The sequence below is a fragment of the Eptatretus burgeri genome, chromosome 3, assembly GCF_056783735.1.
Source record: "Eptatretus burgeri isolate ZD-2024b chromosome 3, Ebu_testis_v1, whole genome shotgun sequence".
NCBI classification, from domain to species: Eukaryota; Metazoa; Chordata; class Myxini; order Myxiniformes; family Myxinidae; genus Eptatretus; species Eptatretus burgeri.
This window is the reverse complement of record NC_140963.1, coordinates 47,133,049-47,154,266: the sequence shown is the minus strand read 5'-3', so window position 1 is coordinate 47,154,266 and position 21,218 is coordinate 47,133,049. Positions and strand designations below refer to the sequence as shown.

Sequence of the window (21,218 nt, the reverse complement as noted above, 5' to 3'; positions counted from 1 at the left end):
TGAGGGGTCAGAGCCAGTCGGAACGCCCGACGTGGGCGATGACGTTGGATTCAGCATGGCCCCTCCCCCGAGCTCCATAAAAGACGGGGAAACTTCTCTGTCTAGGGAATTGGGTCGTGTGTGTTCGGTGTGGGTGTTTTCACGTGGAGGGTTCTTGCTTCTTGACTGCCCACGTCTCGCCTCGACGAACCACCTCCTGCCTGGTCCCACGTCCTGCTCCACCCTCGCTCTCTGGACTCCGCCCTTCTCCACTCAGGCTCCTCCTTCAGAACACGATCTCCACACGTGCGGCTGTGGCCAGAACAACGCGACTATTGTCGGGTACTGCACCACGGAGCATCCCTCCCCCGAAACGCCCAGGTACCGAAAGCTATAACCTCAACTCCCCTCCCTCCCTGGCTGCAAAAGTCCCTTCATATTTGGGTTTCTTTTTCTGTGTGTGTCTGAGTGTGCTGGCACCTGTCTTAAATAAGCCTGTAGAAGATCCTTATTGTTGTTACTCTTATTAATCTCGCGTCAAGTCTGCACTGTGTCTGCTTTCGTAAGTTGCTTGTATTATTGTCGCACCACATCTCTCTCCTCTTTCCCTGTGTGACATACCCAATAAATCTTTGTCGTACCACATGCTTTTCCTCGCTTGCTGTTAATAAATAATTGTCATTAGGATTGTTCCCAGCTCACCTTTGTTTTTGCTCTCATTGGTCCAGCATGGTTCGAATCTAAGTTTAGCCGGGTCTTTATTCGCAACGATCCATTCCTACTTTAGCCGGTACGTCCGTGGCAGTGTCACTCGGCCGCATCCGATCTGGAAAGGTGATCCGATCCGGTAGAGTGATCCGGTTCGGACAAGGCGTACCGAGGGCGTGGTTCCCCGTTAGTTAAACCACGTGATTAATTAGGTAACCCGATCATAGACGGGAGGACCCTAGGTCACGCGGTTGAGTTATTGGCGTCCACGGTCGGTTAAGCGACTCGTCGCGTCACGGAATTATCCGTGAGCCGTGGCTTACAATTCCGGACAGTCTGGTGGGAATCAACGTAGCTTCCCCCACCGAGTGAGCTCACCAAAAGACCCAGATAACCCAAAAAGTCCCCAAGGACTCAAAAGACCAAGATGACTCAAAAGTCCCTGAGGACCCAAAAAGACCCTGAAGACCCCAAAAGTCCCTTTATACTCATTGGACCTTTACACCATTTGCACCCCTTACACCCTCCAGATGGATTAGACAGCTGAGATGCTTAACTACTTGGACGGACCTTCTTGTGTCGCAAATAAATATATCACCAATATTACAAATAAATTTGTAGAACAGAAATGTTTGTCTTATGATTGGTGTAAATCTTGCCCACACAGCAAATCTGTGATATCAATCTCTGCAACAATGTGTAGAACCACACTGGTTTACACATATTGCTGAATGTGTCTCCAAATTATTATTTATATTACATGGTATTGTTCCAATGTTAACCCTGCATAAATTTTCATGTTTGTAATGCCTTGCAGGAAACCTAAAAGAGTTTCAGCAAAACCTGTTCTCAGATCCTGAAACAAAGGCCTCCATTACCGAGCTGAAGGCACGTGTTGAGACGTTTGCTCGCTCCTTCCCCATGCCTGGTTTTGACGATCACTAAATATGGACACCATGAAAAAATTTAATGCATGGTGATTGCTCTTCACATGTCTGCAAATACACTGCCATGTAATGGTGATGGACTCAGTTTACACAAATGTGCTCTGTCTTATACGATCTCTCCTACTGATCAATTTTCAATCAAGACTGATCAAGTGAAAGAAAAATGATTGAGAAATTGTTATTTTTTAAATTCAGTGGCGATATTAAAAATCATGTTGTCTTTAAAGGTTTAAATACGTTTTTTGACAATCACATAGACTCCACTGTTGATTTATTTGTCATTCATTTATTAGATAAGCAAATATGGCAGAATTACACTCCTAAATGCCCCCTTCCTCCCTTTCTATCTCTGACAAACGTCATTTCCCTTCTCTCCCCACACTGCAATCCTCTCTCTGTCCTATCATCTTCCTATCTCTTCTTTGACTACCACCCTCCCCCCCCCCCCTTTCTGACATATGTAATACATATACTCCTTAATTTAATGTGGCCTGCTTGTTGCACTGACTGCAATTTTCCTTTATTCAAAGAACACGTTATCAAAGCTGTCATCTGCAAAGTCATCGTCGTCGCGACACGTTATTGAAAAATTGTTTGCCTCGACACCAATTTATCATGCAGATCTATGAATAAACATACTGAGCTTTATCATGTTAAATCTTTCACAAGCTGAAAACTGTCATTTGGATTGGGCATCTTTCTTGTTCATCTCACTCAATTTTGTGGTTTTAGCTTGCATGCAACATCATGGAATTGGAACGCAAGAGAGATGCAATGGAAAGAATGACTTCTTTGTGACATCAGATTTTTATTTTATGATGACATGCACATTATTGCAACAAGGTACTTATGTCATGCAGTCAATAAGAAAATTAAATCAAGGAAGTACAGGTTGTGAGTTTCTTTTTTTGTTTTTGTGCAGACATTTCATTACGTCCAAAAGTTGATGTTTCGGTTTAAAAGTCTGGTCCTTCCTTCTTCAGTTGGCTGTAGTCTGTTGTCGGAGTGAAGAACTGTAAAACATTACAACATCTTCAACATGTGCAAAAAGAAAAGTATTTTGCAATGAACGATAAGTGGGAGAAATACCTTGCACAGTATACTACTTTGCAAAAACAGACGAAGCATGTTGTTCCTCACCTTGTACTGAACGTTTGGCCCATATTTATTGAAAGGCTCTGGATTGCTCTTGTCCCAACTGTAACACATGACATTTGAATTATTTGCAGCAATTGTTTTATAATACAACACACATAATTACCTACCTATGAAACAACTCGGCCTTATTGAATTGAAAATGCGAAACAAGGTGTTCATTGATTAAAATCGCTTCTCGAACCGTCACCGCCACACCCAAATAATCAGACCCGAGTTAGTTAATCAGTCAGCAAAATAAGCAAAGCAATTGTGTTGTGACCAGAAGGATATCAACTTTAACTTCATCATTTGATCTAGCGTATAATCTGATGCCATGATGAGAGCAAACAGGGCTATTTTGAAGTTGTTTCATGTTGCATGATCACATAACTCTTTCTTGCATATAAAAATGTGGAAGTGTAGAATTATTCATGAGCAATTTTTTTCTTCTTCAATACCCACTGGCATACAGCTTTGGCGTGCAATAATGGAGGAATACTGCTGGGATCGTGAAATGCAGTGGTCTTACCAAACTTGTTACCGTTCCATTTGGATCATGGGACCAACATTAACAATCCAATGGCTACCCACCCTACGCCCCCCCCCCCCCCCAGGTTGATTCACATTAAAAGTGGCAAGGTGAGTGCAAATGCACTTAGCACGAACTGTCTGGATATTTATGGGAAATTATGCACCTCTTGTTTTTGGCCCGAACTCTCAATGGTGAAGAATCACGTGAAAAATTAAAACATTCTCGTATCCAGATTTGAATCTTCACCAAAATCTAATCAATTCGTCCTTGTCGCACACCCAACCTGTCCACCAAATTTCATCCGAATCCATTCGTAACTTTTTGAGATATCCTAATAACATAGATAAGAGTGAAAACATAACCTCCATTCACTTTTGGTGATACAGATAAACATACCGAGTTGATGCTTCAGTTTTTGAGAAAGCTGAAGCTTTTTCTATTGAGGCTTATCATGAAAAATGGCATCTGACATGTACATCACAGGCAGAATCAATGTATCCTTTTTGATAAGTTGATTCTGATTTGAATCCTGACCTGTGATGCAATCAACAATCCAATGTTTTTGCTGGCATGGAATAGTGGGGCACCATTCCCCTCTCCCATCTAATTAGTACCCTGGGAAAATTGGTTTCACTCTGCTATTCCCTTTTAAAACGAGCAACTTAATATTCACTGTAGCTACACTAAAATGGAAGTAAATTTTTAGACTCGTAACCTCACCCCCATTCCCCATCGTCCCCCCTTTGGTGTTCCATAACCTCCATTTTTTCCCTCTTTATCCGCAATGCTATCTACAACTCCTTTTTTTTCACCTCCCTCTTCCTCTATGATATTCTTTACCCTTAGATCTACCTTTTATATGGAATAGTCTCCAGACAGTGTGCATGAAGTGTTTTGGGTATGTAACAATGCAAAGACAAACCAGACATCAGGATGGAAAAGTGCCAAACGCCCAACGTAGGCAACAGCCATGGTCATTCCCATGCCGATGCACCCAAATAGAGGGATAAGCTGTGGAAAGGAAAAACATGAAATAAAACAGGGTTTCTGAAAAAAAAAAATTTTTTTTTGATAAAATATTATTGCATAAAATTCCTGCCAGGGTGCAGTGGGCCGAAGTGCTCCAACATAAGAATGTCAGGCATTGAGAGAGTAAAATAGGAATTTAATGGGTTAACCGAAATCGTGCTTTCCAGAAATTTAAATAAGAAAACGTTTTTTGAGATGCGAGAAAGAGCAATCAGTGATTGCAAACTCTTGCCAGAACTTGTTTGTGTGGCAAATAAATGGAAGGATGTAATAAATGAAAGGTCTAAATGGTCTCGGTGTAAAGGTGGAAGGTCTGAAAAGAAAAATCGTCAAGGTGAAATGGTATAAAGGTGTAAAAGTAGGAAAGGGTCTAAAAATGCTGAGGGGTTTTAAAGGGTGTAATTTAATGTCTAAACGGTCTTAAAACGACGAAAAAGGGTCTAAAGGTCAAAGGGGTCTGAAGGGAATCAAAAGATTGAAAGGTGTGAAGGTCTAAAGGCCTAAATGTCAAAGGGTAGAAAGGGGTCTTACAGGTATGAAGGGTTCTAAATGGTCGAATGGGAATATAGGATCCAAGGATGCGACAGCGTTTAGAGGGTCTTCAGGTTCTCAAGGGTCTGCACTTCATGGTCTTAACCCTTTGAACCCAAGCAGCCATTTTACCAGCCGCTTTTCAAACCTCCATGTACCTGAGCGACTGTATTTTTCTCCAGGGAGCTTTGGGTGGGATTCCATAATGAAGTTTTATTTAAAATTTGATGACAAAAAAGTTACGGCCTGGATGGACACGGACGCGCACGCACGCACGATTGCAAAACCCTGTCTTCTGCTATGCGGGGAACGAGCTAATAATATAACACTCACTCGTATGCCAGACTTGCAGTCTGCAAGTAGATAAATAAATCAATTAAAAATGAAGAATGAGTGAACAGTATGCGGCCTTTTTATGCATGGCCAAAGCTCCACCCCTCTCCTGGCTGAGGGAGTGAAGTGCCACAAGGTCATCAAATTAATCCACATATATATATATATTACTATGGTCAGTGAGTGAGTGGTTAGAAAGTTTTAGATTATGTTGGTGGGGGGGGGGGGGTACATATTAGCTTGGATGTTATGTTAGCATATTCTGTGTGCTTGCGTAGGTTCAAACCATTTCTGTAACCAGAGACCTGTGAGAGTGAAGTTGTCCCATTTTTACTTGTGCCGTGAGGGAGTATAGTTTGCCGTAGAGCCAAGTTAGGGAAGTGTAATTCGTACATGTCATCTCTCTACAACCAGGCATGGCTTAGGCAAGGTAGCGAGAGGGGCATTGTGGCTGGGAGTGAGTACGGGAGTACCAGGCAGGACGGAAAGCAGAGTGGCAGCATCCAGCCAGTACCAGGCAGGATGGAGACCAGTGATTGGAGACCTGCTTCGTACAACCCGTTGCTGTCATGCTTTCCTGGGAGGTATCTGCTGTGCTGCCCATGAAAGGACCATATATCCTTTCACAGGCATTGCCTGATCTCCACTATGTTCAGTGTGAGTAGTTGAGTGCCTGTGGCACCTCAGCTTATTGATATCTGCAAAATGCGTGTTCATTTGTCTATTTATTTGTCGGTCTACATTTCATCCATCATAATAAACCCTTTTTATGTTGTAAGCGCATATTTACCTCATTTCCACCTCACATGCATGCAAACTGTTTGGGCAGTTCAATTATCCCTGGGGGGAAACCAAATGAGGTCAACAAATAATTTATAGAGGTGGGTGGGATACAGATTCCGTCCAAGGAATGGGCTGCGTTTCTCGCACAAGCGAGCTTTCGTTAATTCGGCCATTCACAAAGAACATCGCTTCGGCACAGCGGGGCTGCGTTCGCAACCACTCTATCAATACAACTATATATATTGTTACGAATTTGGAATTCGATTGCACACAATATACAGGTTCCTTTAGTCAGCTATGTCGATAAGTGCTTGTTCCCGAGATAGCTCACCTTTCATTGTTTAAATGTTCAGAGATCGATTAGATGCGCTGTGGATCGATTTAATAGTTAGGGAAACAACAATGGAGACGTCCCTCCCCCTCTTATGCGAAGAGAAAGAAGAACCCTGCCATCCCGTCACTCGTGATGTCAACAACTTCCTCCCACCCGTGGCTGAGCGGGGGATGGAGCACGAGGGCACGAGTCATGAGTCACACCGGGAGTGGGGGAAGGGCGGGAGAAGGATAAGAGGAGATATTTTTTGTTCAAGGGCAGAGTTGGAGAAGGGAGTTGAGGGGAGTCATTCAGCAGACCTTCGGGTCTTGTTTGGCTTGGGTTAGGGTTGAGGCCTTCGGAAGCTTTTTGCTTCGGCTGGCTCAGTGAGCTTCGGCTGAGGCCTGGCTCGGGAGGAGGCTTTTTGGAGGCTTTTTGCTTTGATGGTTCCGTGAGCTTCGGCTTCTGCTTGGCTCGGGAGAGTTTTTGCTTCAATCTGCCCTGTTTGGTAGGAAGTTAAGCTGGTCGCTCGGCTCGAGCTGCGAGTGGTGGCTTCTTCTTCTTGGTTCGTGGAGCTCTTTGTTCTCCATTTTGGTTCCTGGCTTGGTGCGACTCATCAACCTCTTCGTGGAGGTGGTTCCTCGGGGAAGCGACGCATCGACGGGAAGGATCGGCGCCTCGTCTCACCAGCACGTGTTGAGAAGCGCGGGAAGATTCGCGGGAGCTCGGGAAGGATCGCGGCTCGGCGATTGGATCCAGCTCGCTCTCGCTGGAGCCCGGGTCCGAACAACTTGAAGACCACATGAGGTGGAGAGGTTCGAGATAGGTTCTGGGTTTCAGCTCACCTGTCCTCCGAGCTGGAGCCCGTTATTAAAGGCCTCTGCCACCATTTCTTGGGTGTGTGTGTGTGCGTACGTGTGTCCGTGGGCCCGTCTAATAAGTAGGAACTGCTGTTAAGTGCAAGTGACTGTACATAATAAGTAGACGGTTGTCGTTCTTTTGTTGTGCCTTTGTTGCTTGTATAATTGCATATGTGTTTTGCTTTGTTTAATTGCATACGTGCTTTATTATAATAAATGTCGTTGTGTGAATGTAAACCTGTTCGTTGCATCCATTCCCTCATTGAACTGCCCCATCTTGCACTCGGAATATAGTTGGTTTTTAAATAGCCGGTAAAGTGATCGGGTCCAACTGGTCTGTGCGATAATACCCCGCTCGGTTATCCCAAAAGGAAGCGAGCTGCTTAAGCGGCTCGTTTCCAAGCGGTCCCGTTGAGGTACAATCTCTCGGTAACCTACCCGCGCGAATAATTAGGTAAATTGAAGATTTGGCGATCGGACCCTGTAGTGTGCGGGTAGAGTACGGACAAGGTTGTGGTGTGGTTAAAAACACACCCGTGGCTGGTTTCCGGCATTGATCCGGAAAGCCGCGACTGGATTGTCCATTCGGTGGGCGAAGCGACCGCTATTGGTTAGACGCGGTCGTTCGAACGCTGACGGGTGGGAATTCTTCAACAATATATATAAATATAATGACGTAGCCAAAAGTATATGGACACATACTCGTCCAACATCTCATTCCAAAAGCATGAGCAATAATATAGAGTTGGTCCCCCCTTTGATGCTATAACAGCCTCCACTCTTCTGGGAAGTCTTTCCATGAGATGTTGGAACATTGCTGTGGGGATTTGCTTCCGTTCAGCCACAAGAGCATTTGTGAGGTTGGGTACTAATGTTGGGTGATAAGGTTTGGCTCGCAGTCAGCGTTCTAATTCAACCCAAAGGTGTTTTATGGGGTTGAGGTCAGTGTTATGTGCAGACCAGTCAAGTTCTTCCACTCTGATCTTGACAAACCATTTCTGTATAGACCTTGCTTTGTGCACAGGGGCATTGTCATGCTGAAAGAGGAAAGGGCCTTCCCCAAACTGTTGCCACAAACTTGGAAGCACAGAATCATCTAGAATGTCATTGTAGCATTAAGATTTCCATTCACTGGAACTAAGGGGCTGCGCCCAAACCATGAAAAACAGCTCAGACCATTACTCCTCCTCCACCAAACTTTACAGTTGGAAGTATGCATTTGGCCTGGCAGCATTCTCCTGGCATCCACCAAATCCAGATTCGTCCACCGGACTTCTGGATGGTTCATCACTCCAGAGAACGCCTTTCCACTACTCCAGAGTCCAATGGCGATGAGTTTCACACCACTCCAGCCGACGCTTGGCATTGCACATGGCGATCCTAGGTTTGTGTGCAGCTGCTTGGACATGGAAACCCATTTCATGAAGCTCTCGATGAACAGTGCTTGTGCCGACACTGCTTCCAAGGGCAGTTTGGAACTTGGTCGTGAGTGTTGCAGCTGACAGCAGATTTTTCCGTGCTACGCGCTTCAGCACTCAGTGGTCCCGTTCTGTGAGCTTGTGTGGCCTACCACTTCGCGGCTGAACTGTTGTTGCTCTGAGACGTTTCCACTTCACAATAACAGCACTTAAGGTTGACCATGGCAGCCCTAGCAGGGCAGAAATTTGATGAACTGACTTGTTGGAAAGGTGGCATCCCATGACGGTGCCATGTTAAAAGTCACAGAGCTCTTCGGGATGGCCCATTCTCCTGCCAATGTTTGTCTATGGAGATTGTATGGCTGTGTGATTTATTTTATACACCTGTCAGCAATAAGTGTGGCTGAAATTAGCGAATCCACCAATTAGAAGGGGTGTCTGCATAATTTTGGCCATGTTGTGTGTCTGTGTGTCTGTGTATGTATATATATATATATATACATATATATATACATATATATATATATACATATATATATATACATATATATATACATATATATATACATATATATACATATATATATATACATATATATATATACATATATATATATACATATATATATATACATATATATATATACATATATATATATATACATATATATATATACATATATATATATACATACATATATATACTGTATATGTATATATGTATATATATATATATATATATATATATATATATATATATATATATATTGTTATGGATCTCCACCACTCCGGCGTGCGAGCGACCGCTTTTAACTAATCGCAACCGCGCATCCACCGGACATGGCAAACCTAGTCGCAGCTATCGGATGAACGCCAAAATCCAGCTACGGGTGTGTTTTTAATCACACCATAAATCGGCCAACTATTCTGTCCGCGCGTGACAGGGTCCGATCGCCGAATTGTCGATTTACCTCAGTATGCGCGCAGACAGAAATGCTGGGGATTTACACCTCAACAATACCTGCTTGGAAACGAGCCGCTTAAGCAGCTTGCTCCGTTTGCGATTTGCCGAGCGGTGTATATCGCCAAGCCCCGCCGGATCCGATTACTTTATCGGCTATTTAAAAGCCAGCTAATATCCCGAACGCAATACGGCAGCTCAATTGAGGGAAAGGACGCAACGAACAGGTGAACATTCACACAACGACATTTATTTGTACACACGTAAGCATCTCAGCGTTGGCTCGGACCGTTCTGTCGCCGGCTGGCGACCTCTCTCCGGCTTTCTCCACCGACCCGTGGTTCTGCGTGGCACGGCAGGCCAGCTGCGCTCTGACTGCCCTCCACTGGACTCGAACCTTGGCGGACTGCTGGCTTCCTCCGACTCGACGCCAGCTCGACTCCAGACTTCCACTCTCTGCAGCTCCCCGACGGACTGCTTGCTTGGCGTTCAGCACGCCTCTATATGGGGTCCGTGGGTGAGGTCTGATCTCTCGGTCTCGCCTCTCACCTCTCACCCCCCGCTGGCTCCGCCCCTTTTGTGATTCTGATCCGATCTCTTCACGAAGCTCGGACATGCGCGGACGTGGGTGAAATCATCAACCATGCGGACGTTGCAGGAATCATCGGCTCCTGTTCTAACAGGGAACCCTCGCGTCTGTTGGCGGCGATGTTGCTCGTCCATGGGATTCGCCGTGGCTGGCGAAAAGATGGCGGCGCAATGGAGATGAAGGTGAGGCGATATTGTGCGTTTGTGGAGATGTTGTTGAGGAGATGTCGTGGTTGGCGCTGTGGTGGGGATGGCGTGGTTGTTGAGGCAGTTGTGGTTGGTGCTGTGGTGGGGATGGCGTGGTTGTTGAGGCGGTTGTGGTTGTTCAAAAATAAAGATAGCAAAAGAATAATGGCCGAGTCAAAGATCACAGACCGGTTACACGAATAAATCCCTTTTGACCTCGGTGGGGTAATCTAATCTGAACACACACTTATCGACATAACTGATCTCTGGGACACCTGAATGGTGTTCTGTGAATTTCCACAACCGTAACAAATATATATATATATATATATATATATATATATATATATATATATATATATATATATATATATATATATATATATATATATATATATATATATATATTGCAGTGGAGTCCAAATGTATTTTGTTTTTTAATGTAAAAATGGCAAACAAAAGTTGGAAAATGAAACTATTGTTAACATTATGGGTTGTTCGGCAATGCTAAGAGGCAGAGTTTATGATTCTAAGTTGAAGACAAATGTTAAGCGGTGTAGCTTCTGGACCGAAGTTGAAAACAAAGCGATTGTTATGTTAGTGTTGCTGTTACCAAATTGCACGCCCTTCAGAGAGCTAATTTGAGTTATGTTGTGTTATCACTTTTCCTTTGGACACATTGATTGAACTTTGATTATTAACGATCGTGTAAGAGTTGCTAGAAAGACAGCAATTCTAACATTGAGCTCTGATCTGGGTTCAATTCCCGGTCCACCGATAAACTTTTGGATCGATCAGGCCATACATTGGTCATGCGACCCTCCGAATGGGGACGAAGCTCTACTGGCTGACTTGTTCATGAATCTTTTTATTTACGGACAGTTTTGTATTTTTATTTTCTGGAATTGTGGCTTTGAGTTGCATCACTATGGGAAATTTCAACTTTCCGGCCCACCTACAAGGTACTATATACATTTATAATCAGTGAGTGTACTGCTCCTCTCTCAACAATGGTTGGAGGCCCTCAATCTCAAACAAGAAATTAGGACCATTTCCCGGACATATAATCGGGCATTCAACACAGCCTGGCATCCTGTTTTGCTTGCCAAGTTATCTGCCTGTGGCATTGAAGGCCACCTTCATTACTGCATTTCTGACTTCCTCCACTCACTCAATCAACGTGTTGCTATCAATGGAAACCTCTTCTCCCCTCTCCCATCAGAGGCTGGAGTTCCACAAGGAAGTGTCTTGGACCCAGTCGTGTTCCTCATCCATGTATCTTTTCTGCAAAATTAGTTGGCGAGCGTTAAAGAGCCCATGGTGTGTTCACGAAGAGCAGGCGAGCTATTGCCGGCACCATGACCAAATTACAAATTCCTGCACATTCTGTCGAGTACCGTGCATTGAGGTAGTAACCCCCCGATGATTTTAAATCTCACCAAGAAACTGCTTTGGCAGCACAGCACTTTGGATAGAGCGTCATCAATATGATGCTCTGTAATACCCTCTTCCTTTTTGAGAATGACTCCACATTGTATTGGACAGTACCTCCATCCCACTACTTGGCAGACAGTAGCTGCATCACTCTGCTGATGTATATTTGATGAGATGCTCATCTGATAAACAGAACATGTCCTTCAATCCTGAAAAATCTCAGTCTCATAATTTCACTCTGGAACTAAAGCCTGTATCTCACTGGGCTGTGACAGCTCGCGACTAGTTGGAGACACCAAATTGCGATAATTTTCACTTGGAATCACACTGAATTTATACTAAAACACATTTGCGTATGTCTCACGAATATCGCACGAATGTCCCACGAACTCCCGGCGAAATTTGGGATGAACTTCGCCTGGAGTTCGCATACATGTCGCACGACATTCGCACGACGTTCAGGTGACAAAACTGAGATTTTTTTTGTACATGCAACTGTCGCGCGACGGTCACACGACGGTCATGCGACCATCGCGCAAATGTCGTGCAACAGTCGCACGACAATTGTGCGTGACAATTGAGAAATCGGGACTATATATATATATATATATATATATATATATATATATATATATATATATATATATATATATATATATATATATATATATGGCCTCTCCCTTCCAGTAATCATATTGTCAGTTGGGAAACGAGTAAGAGAGTACCTGACTGAGTACTACAATGGTGTGGGAGCTGTGCCTTGGCAGAACAGGATGGTGGGATTACAGGAGAATGCTGACCAAGCCTGATTGTTCAAAGTGTTCTGTTACTTGTCAACGTTGCACCCACAAACATTGTGTGTGACCCAATTGTTCATCTGCCTTGATAGGGGCTTGTGGGTGTGACCATATTTTGTGTGTGACCTAATTTATGTAAAAATGTGTGACGTGATTTATGAATGATGGGAAGGTGAAAGGAATGATGGGAAAGTGAAAAGTTTGCATTGAAGGCCATTACTCAGAACAGGAGAGAAAGAGGACAGACAATGCTGGTTTTACAATATGGACATACGAGTTTTTTTTTTTTTTTAAGTCATATCTGGATTGAAATATTGTGAATCTATCTAGATTACATTGCATGTCACATTTGTCGCACCTTCTGACTCACGGAAACTAAATTGAGAAGGGTTTGAGACAACCATCAATTGGATTGGACTCTGTGACTATTTTGAGATAAAATTTGTCGCACGAATTTTTTGAACATGTTCAAAATTCCAGCGACACCAGAGCGACGTCCTGCGACTCACGCGAGGAAATCGAGAACCACCGCGAACGTTTCCAGACATTTTGGAGAAGCCCGTTCGCATTTTGTCGCGAGCTGTCGCAGCCCAGTGAGATACAGGCTTTAACAAACCGCCCAAAATATTTCCAGTGTTAACCACTGGAACAGGTTCACTCTCTTGAACATTTCGGCCTCACAATCAGTTGACATTTCGGTCAACTATGTACATCCTTGCTCATCACCACTCAGCGTCGGCCATGCTGGATGGCCCATATCTTTCTGCTTAGATGTCAGAGGGTAAATGCTTCCAACTCTTCTGCCAGTGCGAGGGTGGAGGGGTGAGGGAGGCAAGCCACTGGTATGTGTGGGATGCCCAGTTTTTCTCTCTCTCACCTGGCACCCAACCAGTTCAACAAGAGAAACACAAGACAGGATATCCTTGACCCCTCTAGTCCAAAATGGACATGGCCAGTCTCTCACATGGGCCTTATGCCAAACAGTTATCCCTATCCACATGTCCTTAATATATTGTTATAGTTTTGGCTTCTAGGGGTAAAAATAATCAATCATTATTTTACCAAAAGTTATTTCGGAGTATTTGTTCAGTTAAGCGTACTGTAAAATTGCATGTATAGTGCCTTCAGAAAGTCTACACCCCTTTCAAAATTTCCACCTCTTGTTGCCTTTTAACCTGGAATTAAATTGCATTAATTAAAAATACAAAACGAGAATATATTAGTTGGATTAGTGTCCACCCCTCTGAGTTAATACTTGGTCGAAGCACCTTTGACAGCAATTACAGCTGTGAGTCTGGTGGTCGTATGGCAGCTTAGCTGCCGGGGTAGCTATCATTTCTTGAAGCGCGACTGTGTCGCCGATGCAGTGCCCCTCTACCAGTACACACTGGAACTGGTACTCATTTCGCCGACCTCGGAAGGATGACAAGCTGAGTCAACCCCCTGGTGTATTCATTCAGCGGCCGACGGGGCTTGAACTCAGGACCTTGGGATCCCAAGCCGCCACCCTAACCACTGAGCCAACACCAGGCTTAGCTGTGAGTCTGTTGGGATGGGTCTCTACCAATTCATCTGATAAACAGAATTACCCCTTCTACCCCTTGATTGGGCAATATTTGCCAATTTTTCTGGACAAAACTGTTCAAGCTCAGTCAAGTTGCATGGGGAGCGTTGATGCACAACAATCTTCAAGTCATGCCACAGATTTTCAATTGGATTTAGGTCAGGGTTCTGATTGGGCCACTCAAGTACATTTATATTTTTGTTCCTTCGCCACACTAGTGTTATGTAGTTCCGGCTGTGATTCGAGTCGTCATGCTGAAAGGTGAACTTCCATCCCAATATCAGCTTTCTTGCAGAGGGCAGAAGGTTTTCCTCATTTTGATCCATCCATTTTCACTTCTGTCCTGACAAGTGCCCCAGCCCTGCTGATGAGAAACATCTCACGAACATGACACTGCTACCACCATGCTTCACAGGAGGGATGATGTTCTTTGGGTGATGTGCTGTGTTGGGTTTGCACCAAATGTAACATTTTGCATTTCGGCCAAAAATGTTCCATCTTGGTTTTGTCAGACCACAAAACGTTTTCCCCACACGGCTTCAGAATCCCCGGAGTGTTTTTTTGCATACTCAAACTGGACTCAAGGTGGGCTTTTTTGAGTAATGGATTCTTTCTTGCCACCCTACTGTATAGGCCTGGCTTGTAGAGCGCTGGGGATATTCTTGTCACATGCACACAGTAACCAGTCTTTACCATAAAGGCTTGTAGCTCTTTTAAAGTTACCACTGGCCTCTTAGTGCCCTCTCTGATCAGTGTCCTCCTTGCTTGGTCATCCAGTTTGGAGGGATGGCCTGATCTAGGCAGAGTCTTGGTAGTACCATATGCCTTCCACTTCTTAATGATTGGGTGGCTGTTTCCAAGACCTTGAATATCCCTTGGAGCACACTTTCTACACATTTGCTGATCTGTGCCTTTCCACTACTTCAACCCGGATGTCTTTTGAAAGGTCCTTGGTTCTCATGGTTGAATCTTTGCTGTGAAATGCACTACCCAGAAGAGGAAAACGTACTTGAACAGCTGATTTTATTCTGAAATAATCAGAATCACGACAATTTAACACAGGTGGAGGGTAATTAACTTGGCGTGTGATTGGTTTCACCTGAGCCAATTTACAATTGCGATTATAAGGGGGGGTGGACACTTATCCAACGAAGATATTCTAGTTTTGCATTTTTAATTAATTTTCTGAAATTTGTTTTTCATTTGGAAGTTGTCAGTTACGATGTGTAAATAAAGGAAGAAAAAGTCTGATTTTGTGCAATTTAATTCCAGGCAACAAGGCAAGAAAAGGTGGAGATTTTGAACGGGGGGGGGGGGTGGACTTGCTATAGGCACTGAAAGTAGATATGCATTTTGAATGATTGGATAGGTGTCCCATACATGTTCTTTTTACCTCCCTCACTCTACCCCTTGTATAAATACGTGCTAAGTGCCGATACATGGTTAAAAAAAAAACCATTCGTGTCCCGACTCATTCTGTATGTCCCGACAATGTATGACAAATGTTGATTGGTTAATCAAGAGAAAATAATACAACACGTGACTTTTGTTCTGCTCAGCCAATCAATTAAGATGTGTCACGTGACAGTTGGCATGATACTTGCTCGTGATGATAACCTCACTGGAAATGGCAACAAGTCTTTGGATCTGAGCTGACTTGAGGTTAATGGTACGAAAGACAATCGTGGTCTTTAAAGGCCCACCATCGCTCTGGAGTTGTCCACATCCCACTCCACCCAACCTCCCACAATATCCATAACCACATTCATATCCCACCAACCCCCTCAATGTCCACCTCCAATCCAACCCCCCCCCCCCAACGCCCAAATCTCGATCTCCACCTGCACCACCCGCCCCCGATCTCCACCTGCGCCACCCACCGCCGACCTCTGCCTGCATCCTCTCCTCCACCCTCCAATCTCCATCTGCACCACCTCCCCCCCTCCCCATCCCCATCCCCTCCTTCCACCTCCACCTGCATCTGCATCTCCTCCTCCTCCTCCTCCTCCTCCTCCTCCTCCTCCTCCTCCTCCTCCTCTCATCTCTCCATCTCCATCAGCACCACCTCCCCGTATTTATACCAACACCCCACTTCCCATGGTATACATCGGTATACATCTGCACCCATCCCCCCAGTTATAATCCTTCCAAATAAAATAAATAAATAAATAATTCCTTTACGGCACCACATGGAAACGCGAGTCCAAAATGTTTGTCCCCCTCCCCAACAAAAAAACAACAACACGTTTTCTCGTCACCATCTTCAAATGACACAACATGAGGCCACACTCCACAACACGAGTATGCAATGTGGGTCCTTTAAATCGGCACGTGGAACAAAGGGAAAATTGAATTTGAATGAATTGCATTTTTCACTCACGACATCGTTTCACCATCATCGTTGGCGTTTGTCGAAGCGTTACTCACAGCAGGATGGCGTTTCATCTGATGAAAGATCTGCAGCAACATATTTCGGACGAAGATCTGAATCGCGGAGAAAAACCGTTAGAACTTCAATTGAATGAACGACGGCGACGGTTGGATTAAAGCCAATCGGAAACACGTGATGCATAAACGGATGTGACGTCACTGGAATCCTACTTCAATCTTTTTTCCCGATTGTCGATTTACCATTCATTCATTCATTCATGGTATTTAAAAAATGTGGATGATGATGAAATAGTGATGATGATGATGATTGATGATGATGATTGATGAAATAGTGATGATGATGATGATGATGATAGAGATGGTGATGATGATGATGAAATAGTGATGATGATGATGATGATGATTGATGAAATAGTGATGATGATGATGATGAAATAGTAATGATTGAGGTGATACGTGTGAATTGAAAGCGAATCTGTAGTGTGTGTGTGTGTGTGTGTGTGTGTGTGTGTGTGTGTGTGTGTGTGTGTGTGTGTGTGTGTGTGTGTGTGTGTGTGTGTGTGTGTGAGCAAAGTACTCAGTCGAGTCCTACGTGGCTATGCAAGCTTGCTGGATATCTTAGACATGGCCACCACTGGAAAAACATCAAGCGAGAAGATAATGTGATCCGACGAGTTACTTCATGCCTTCAAGACTGCCCAGAATGCTCTGAAAGACCGCAAGAATATTGTGACACCTTGACTTGACAATTTACTGTGGATCGTCACTGGTCGGTCTGTCAAGAACAAAGGCATTGCAGCTGGAATGTATGTGCACAGGAATGGTGACTTACTCTTAGTGGGGTTCTTCAATACTAAACTCCGTAAACACCAGGTTACATGGTTGCCTTATGAAGTAGAGACACTGTGTATTGGGGCAGCCACCCGACACTTTGCACCGGCCATTGTCCGGTCTCACCACAGTGCTAAAGTGTTGACAGACAGTGTCCCTGCTACCAAGCCAACAGCAAACCTATGCATAGTGAGTTCTCAGGCAGTTACAGAGGAACTTAATTCCTCTCCATGGCCAGCCATTACCATGTGCAGGTTAGGCATATTGATGGTATCACCAACTCAGAAGATGAGCAGAAAAGGGAACCACAGCCTGAGTGCGAGGGCAAAGTCTCATGGCGACTCCGCAACTGCCACCATACGCTTTGACATCGGTGACTTCATCTTCCTCAAGGATGACAGAGACAAATGCAAAGCTCGTGACAAGTATATGGTTACGTGTATTTTTCATGACAATGGATGGTGCCAACTCAGAGAAAATTTACTTGTTCTCAGCTTCGTACAGCCTATGATGTTCGAGCATATGACTGCTTTCCTGTTATGTCAACATTAGTGGGTCAGGCCCTCTTCCGCCATGTTTGAGGGTGAGATGTAACTTCGGAGTCTGAGTCCGATTCTGAGCCAACCTCACCTCACCATCGACCGCAGGACATGCCAGGCTCTGTCATGCATGCATATGCCAGAGTCTATCTCACACCAGGAAGTCTCATGAGATTCAGTGGGGTTTGCCCAATGTGGTCCACCTTCGTTTGTGGAAACACAGGCTGCGGTGAACTGGTTGAAATGGGGTAAAGCTCCAGGGATCTGTGGCATCCATGCTGAACTTCTCAAGGCTGGTGGAAATGCTGCACTCGTGTCATTGAATGCAGTTTTGTGCTCTGCCTGGAACACAGGCAAAATCCCGACTGATTGGAAGAGGGGCCTTGTTGTCCCTCTCTGGAAAGGGAAGGGTGATCGCCAAGACTGCAACAACTACCGAGGGATGACGCTGCTCTCAGTGCCGGGCAAGGTCTTTGCTCGGATAATTCTCGATAGGGTTCGCCACCATCTGCCGAAGCACCAGCGTCCAGAGCAGTCAGGCTTTACACCAAAGAGGTCAACGATTGACCGTATCCTTGCTCTTTGGGTCCTCACCGAACACAGACGAGAGTTTCGGCAGGGGCTGCTTGCAGCTTATGTTGATCTCTGTAAAGCGTTTGATTCAGTGAATCGGGATGCCCTCTGGAGGATTATTGGTCTTCGTGGGGTGCCACCAAAACTGATAGATCTGATGTCTGAACTCTACTCTGGTACTGAGAGTGCTGTGAGATGTGGTGATACCATCTCTGACTTATTTCCAGTTGTTACTGGAGTTCGTCAGGGGTGTGTGCTGGCCCCCACACTTTTCAGCACTTGTATGGACTGCATTCTAGGGAGGATGTTGGAGAGATCAAGTTGTGGTGCATCACTTGGGAATGTCAAGATCTCTGACCTTGATTTCACAGATGATGCAGTCATCTTTGCAGAGACTTTAGATATCCTTTTGGGGGCCCTCAAGGTGCTGAACGAGGAGTCGGAGCCACTGGGATTACGGGTTTCTTGGGTCAAAACTAAGATCCAGGCTTCCAATGACATCTTGGATGCTGCTTTCCTGTCTGTGCCTGTTTGTGGTGACGATGTTGAGGTCATGGAGAGATTCACTTACCTTGGCTTAGTGATTTTCATGTCTCTGCTGGCTGTGAGTTAGAGGTCAATAGATGTCTGGGTCGGGCCTGGGGAGTCATGGATTTACTGGGTAATGGGGTGTGGCGCTGCCGGTACCTGTGCGGGAGGACGAAAGTCCAAGTCTGCAGGTCCTTGGTGCTTCCAGTCTTGCTCTATGGATGTGAGACTTGGACTCTGATCAGGGATCTGAGATGGAGATTTAATTCCTTTGGTACCAGGTCTCTTCGGAGAATCCTTGGCTATCGCTGGTCCAACGTTGTGTCCAACGAGCGGTTGCTGAGAGAGCGACACAAATGACATTTGTTACCTGCATGGTCTGTGAGTGTCAGCTACTGCTGTATGGACATGTGGCTCGTTTTCCTGACGCTGATCCTGCTCACCAGATTCTTTCAGTGAGGGAGTCTCGTGAGTGGAGGAGGCCAATGGGCTGACCGTGTGCATCGTGGTTACAGTAGGTTGATCGGCATCTCAAGGAGATGGGGATTGGCCAGGCATCTGCCTGGGGGATGGCCAGACGGAGGCCCCTGGACTACCGGCGGAAAGGGGACGCAGCGATGCGCTGCTCTGGCACATGCTCCCATACCTAACCGGACCTGCCAATCGGATTTGGTTATGCTGCCCACACCTTCAGAAGTTTTCTTTTTAATTATTTTTTTATTTTGAAAGCTGCAGGCACCGACTGAATTGTCCTCATCGAGGCCAAGCCTTAAATGAAAGAACTGCATGAATAGAAAAGTATGAAAGGAGAGAATAGACTAAGAGTTTTTGAGAAAGTAAAAAATCTGCTCTTTGAAAAGGGGAAGGTCATCAGTGTTTGGGAAAACATTAGAAGGTAAAGAGTTCCACAGTTTGGCAGTGGAGGGGAAGAGACAAACATCATATCGGCCCACCCTCGAGTTGCCAATGGCCACACAATAATAATGTGATGTCGTGGCTTGTCGAGTATTCCTTGGTCTCGCTAATGGTGGAGGTACACAAGCAGCAAGTTCTTGCGAGCAGAAACCGAAGTAATATCTGTAGAAAAGGGAAAGAGAGCCTACAATGCGACGTAATTTGAGCGTTTCAAGTTTTGAGGTCACATTGGTGGAGTTGACAAGTCGAATTACTTTGAATTCAATTATGTCCAATAAGTACGTGGAGCTGGAACCTCCCCAGATGTGAGAGCAGTGCTCTATACAAGCACGAATCAATCCTTTATGTAGTTGGAGCAACTGTTCAGAGGAGAAGAATCTTCGACATCTGAACAGGACTCCTAATTTATTTGAGGCAGACTAGGCTATTTTAGTAATGTGCAGATTCCAGGATAAATTTGATGTTGAAGTGATACCTAGTAGGTTTATTGTATCACATGGTGTAATTGTGGAGCTTTCAAAGGAGATTAGAGTTGAGAGGAGTTTTATAGAGAGAGATGGGAAGAAATTGAGTTTTTGAAGCATTAAACTCAACTTCATTACATTTGCCCCACTGGGAGATCTTGTCCAAATCTGAATTTAAAGAGGTGGCTGTGATGAAACGAGATGTAGATCGAGTAAGGGAAGACTGGGCAGATGGGAAAGACATGGAGGAATGTAACGTTGAGTCATCAGCATGCAAGTGCATTTGGTTATTTGTGGAATAAAGAAGGTCATCGATAAAAATAAGGAAGAGTGTTGGGGACAGAATGTAACCCTGGGGTACACCGCTGTTGATAGGGAAGGGGGTCGATGTTGAACCATCAACAATTATGGAATTGTCAGACCACCAGATACACCCACTGGTGGTGTCTTGGCTGCTGAACCAGACAGTCCAAAGGAGGCTGCTTCTCCATCATTGAGGTGGAGCCGTTCACACCACTCTCTGGCGTGGCAGTGTAGTAGTGATGAGTAGCTCATGGAGTCGAGCGAAGGACCAAGACAACTTTAGTATCATCGGATTTATTCCACTCGGCCTCAGATACAGGTGTCTGTAGTACATGTCACAACATGGTGTTGTTGCCTCATTTATGTACTTTGCTGGGGCTTTAATATGCTTATTAGGAATAGTGTCACATACAAGGATACACAAGGAAATTAGATGGAGGAAGAGGCCATTCGCTCCATCATGCCTGTGCCACATCAAGACCAGACCAATTTATATGAAAAAATGAAATTGCAAAATGTTTTTTTTTAAGAGTTATTTTTGTCATTTTTTGGTTCTTGGGTGAGAAGCACGCAA

The 21,218-nt window shown here is 44.7% G+C and overlaps 2 protein-coding genes across 7 annotated transcripts in view; one reads left to right on the top strand and one right to left on the bottom strand.

Moving 5' to 3' along the window:
* SHMT2 (serine hydroxymethyltransferase 2) overlaps positions 1 to 2,524 on the top strand; it is a 106,950-nt gene extending 104,426 nt beyond the window's left edge. For all 6 annotated transcript variants that reach the window (XM_085873149.1, XM_085873150.1, XM_085873145.1 and 3 more), the window contains one exon: positions 1,505 to 2,524. In XM_085873149.1, the coding sequence (XP_085729275.1) occupies positions 1,505 to 1,632 (128 nt within the window). In that variant the 3' untranslated portion in view covers positions 1,633 to 2,524. The remainder of the gene's footprint in view (positions 1 to 1,504) is intronic.
* On the bottom strand, positions 2,423 to 16,704 carry COXFA4 (cytochrome c oxidase associated subunit FA4). Its single transcript, XM_085873152.1, has 4 exons — positions 16,528 to 16,704; positions 4,226 to 4,314; positions 2,775 to 2,832; positions 2,423 to 2,647 (listed from the first exon to the last, which is right to left on the bottom strand). The coding sequence occupies exons 1-4, from the start codon at positions 16,567 to 16,569 to the stop codon at positions 2,591 to 2,593; spliced, it is 246 nt and encodes an 81-aa protein (XP_085729278.1). The 5' UTR covers positions 16,570 to 16,704; the 3' UTR covers positions 2,423 to 2,590.
* Between the last annotated feature and the right edge of the window lie 4,514 nt (positions 16,705 to 21,218).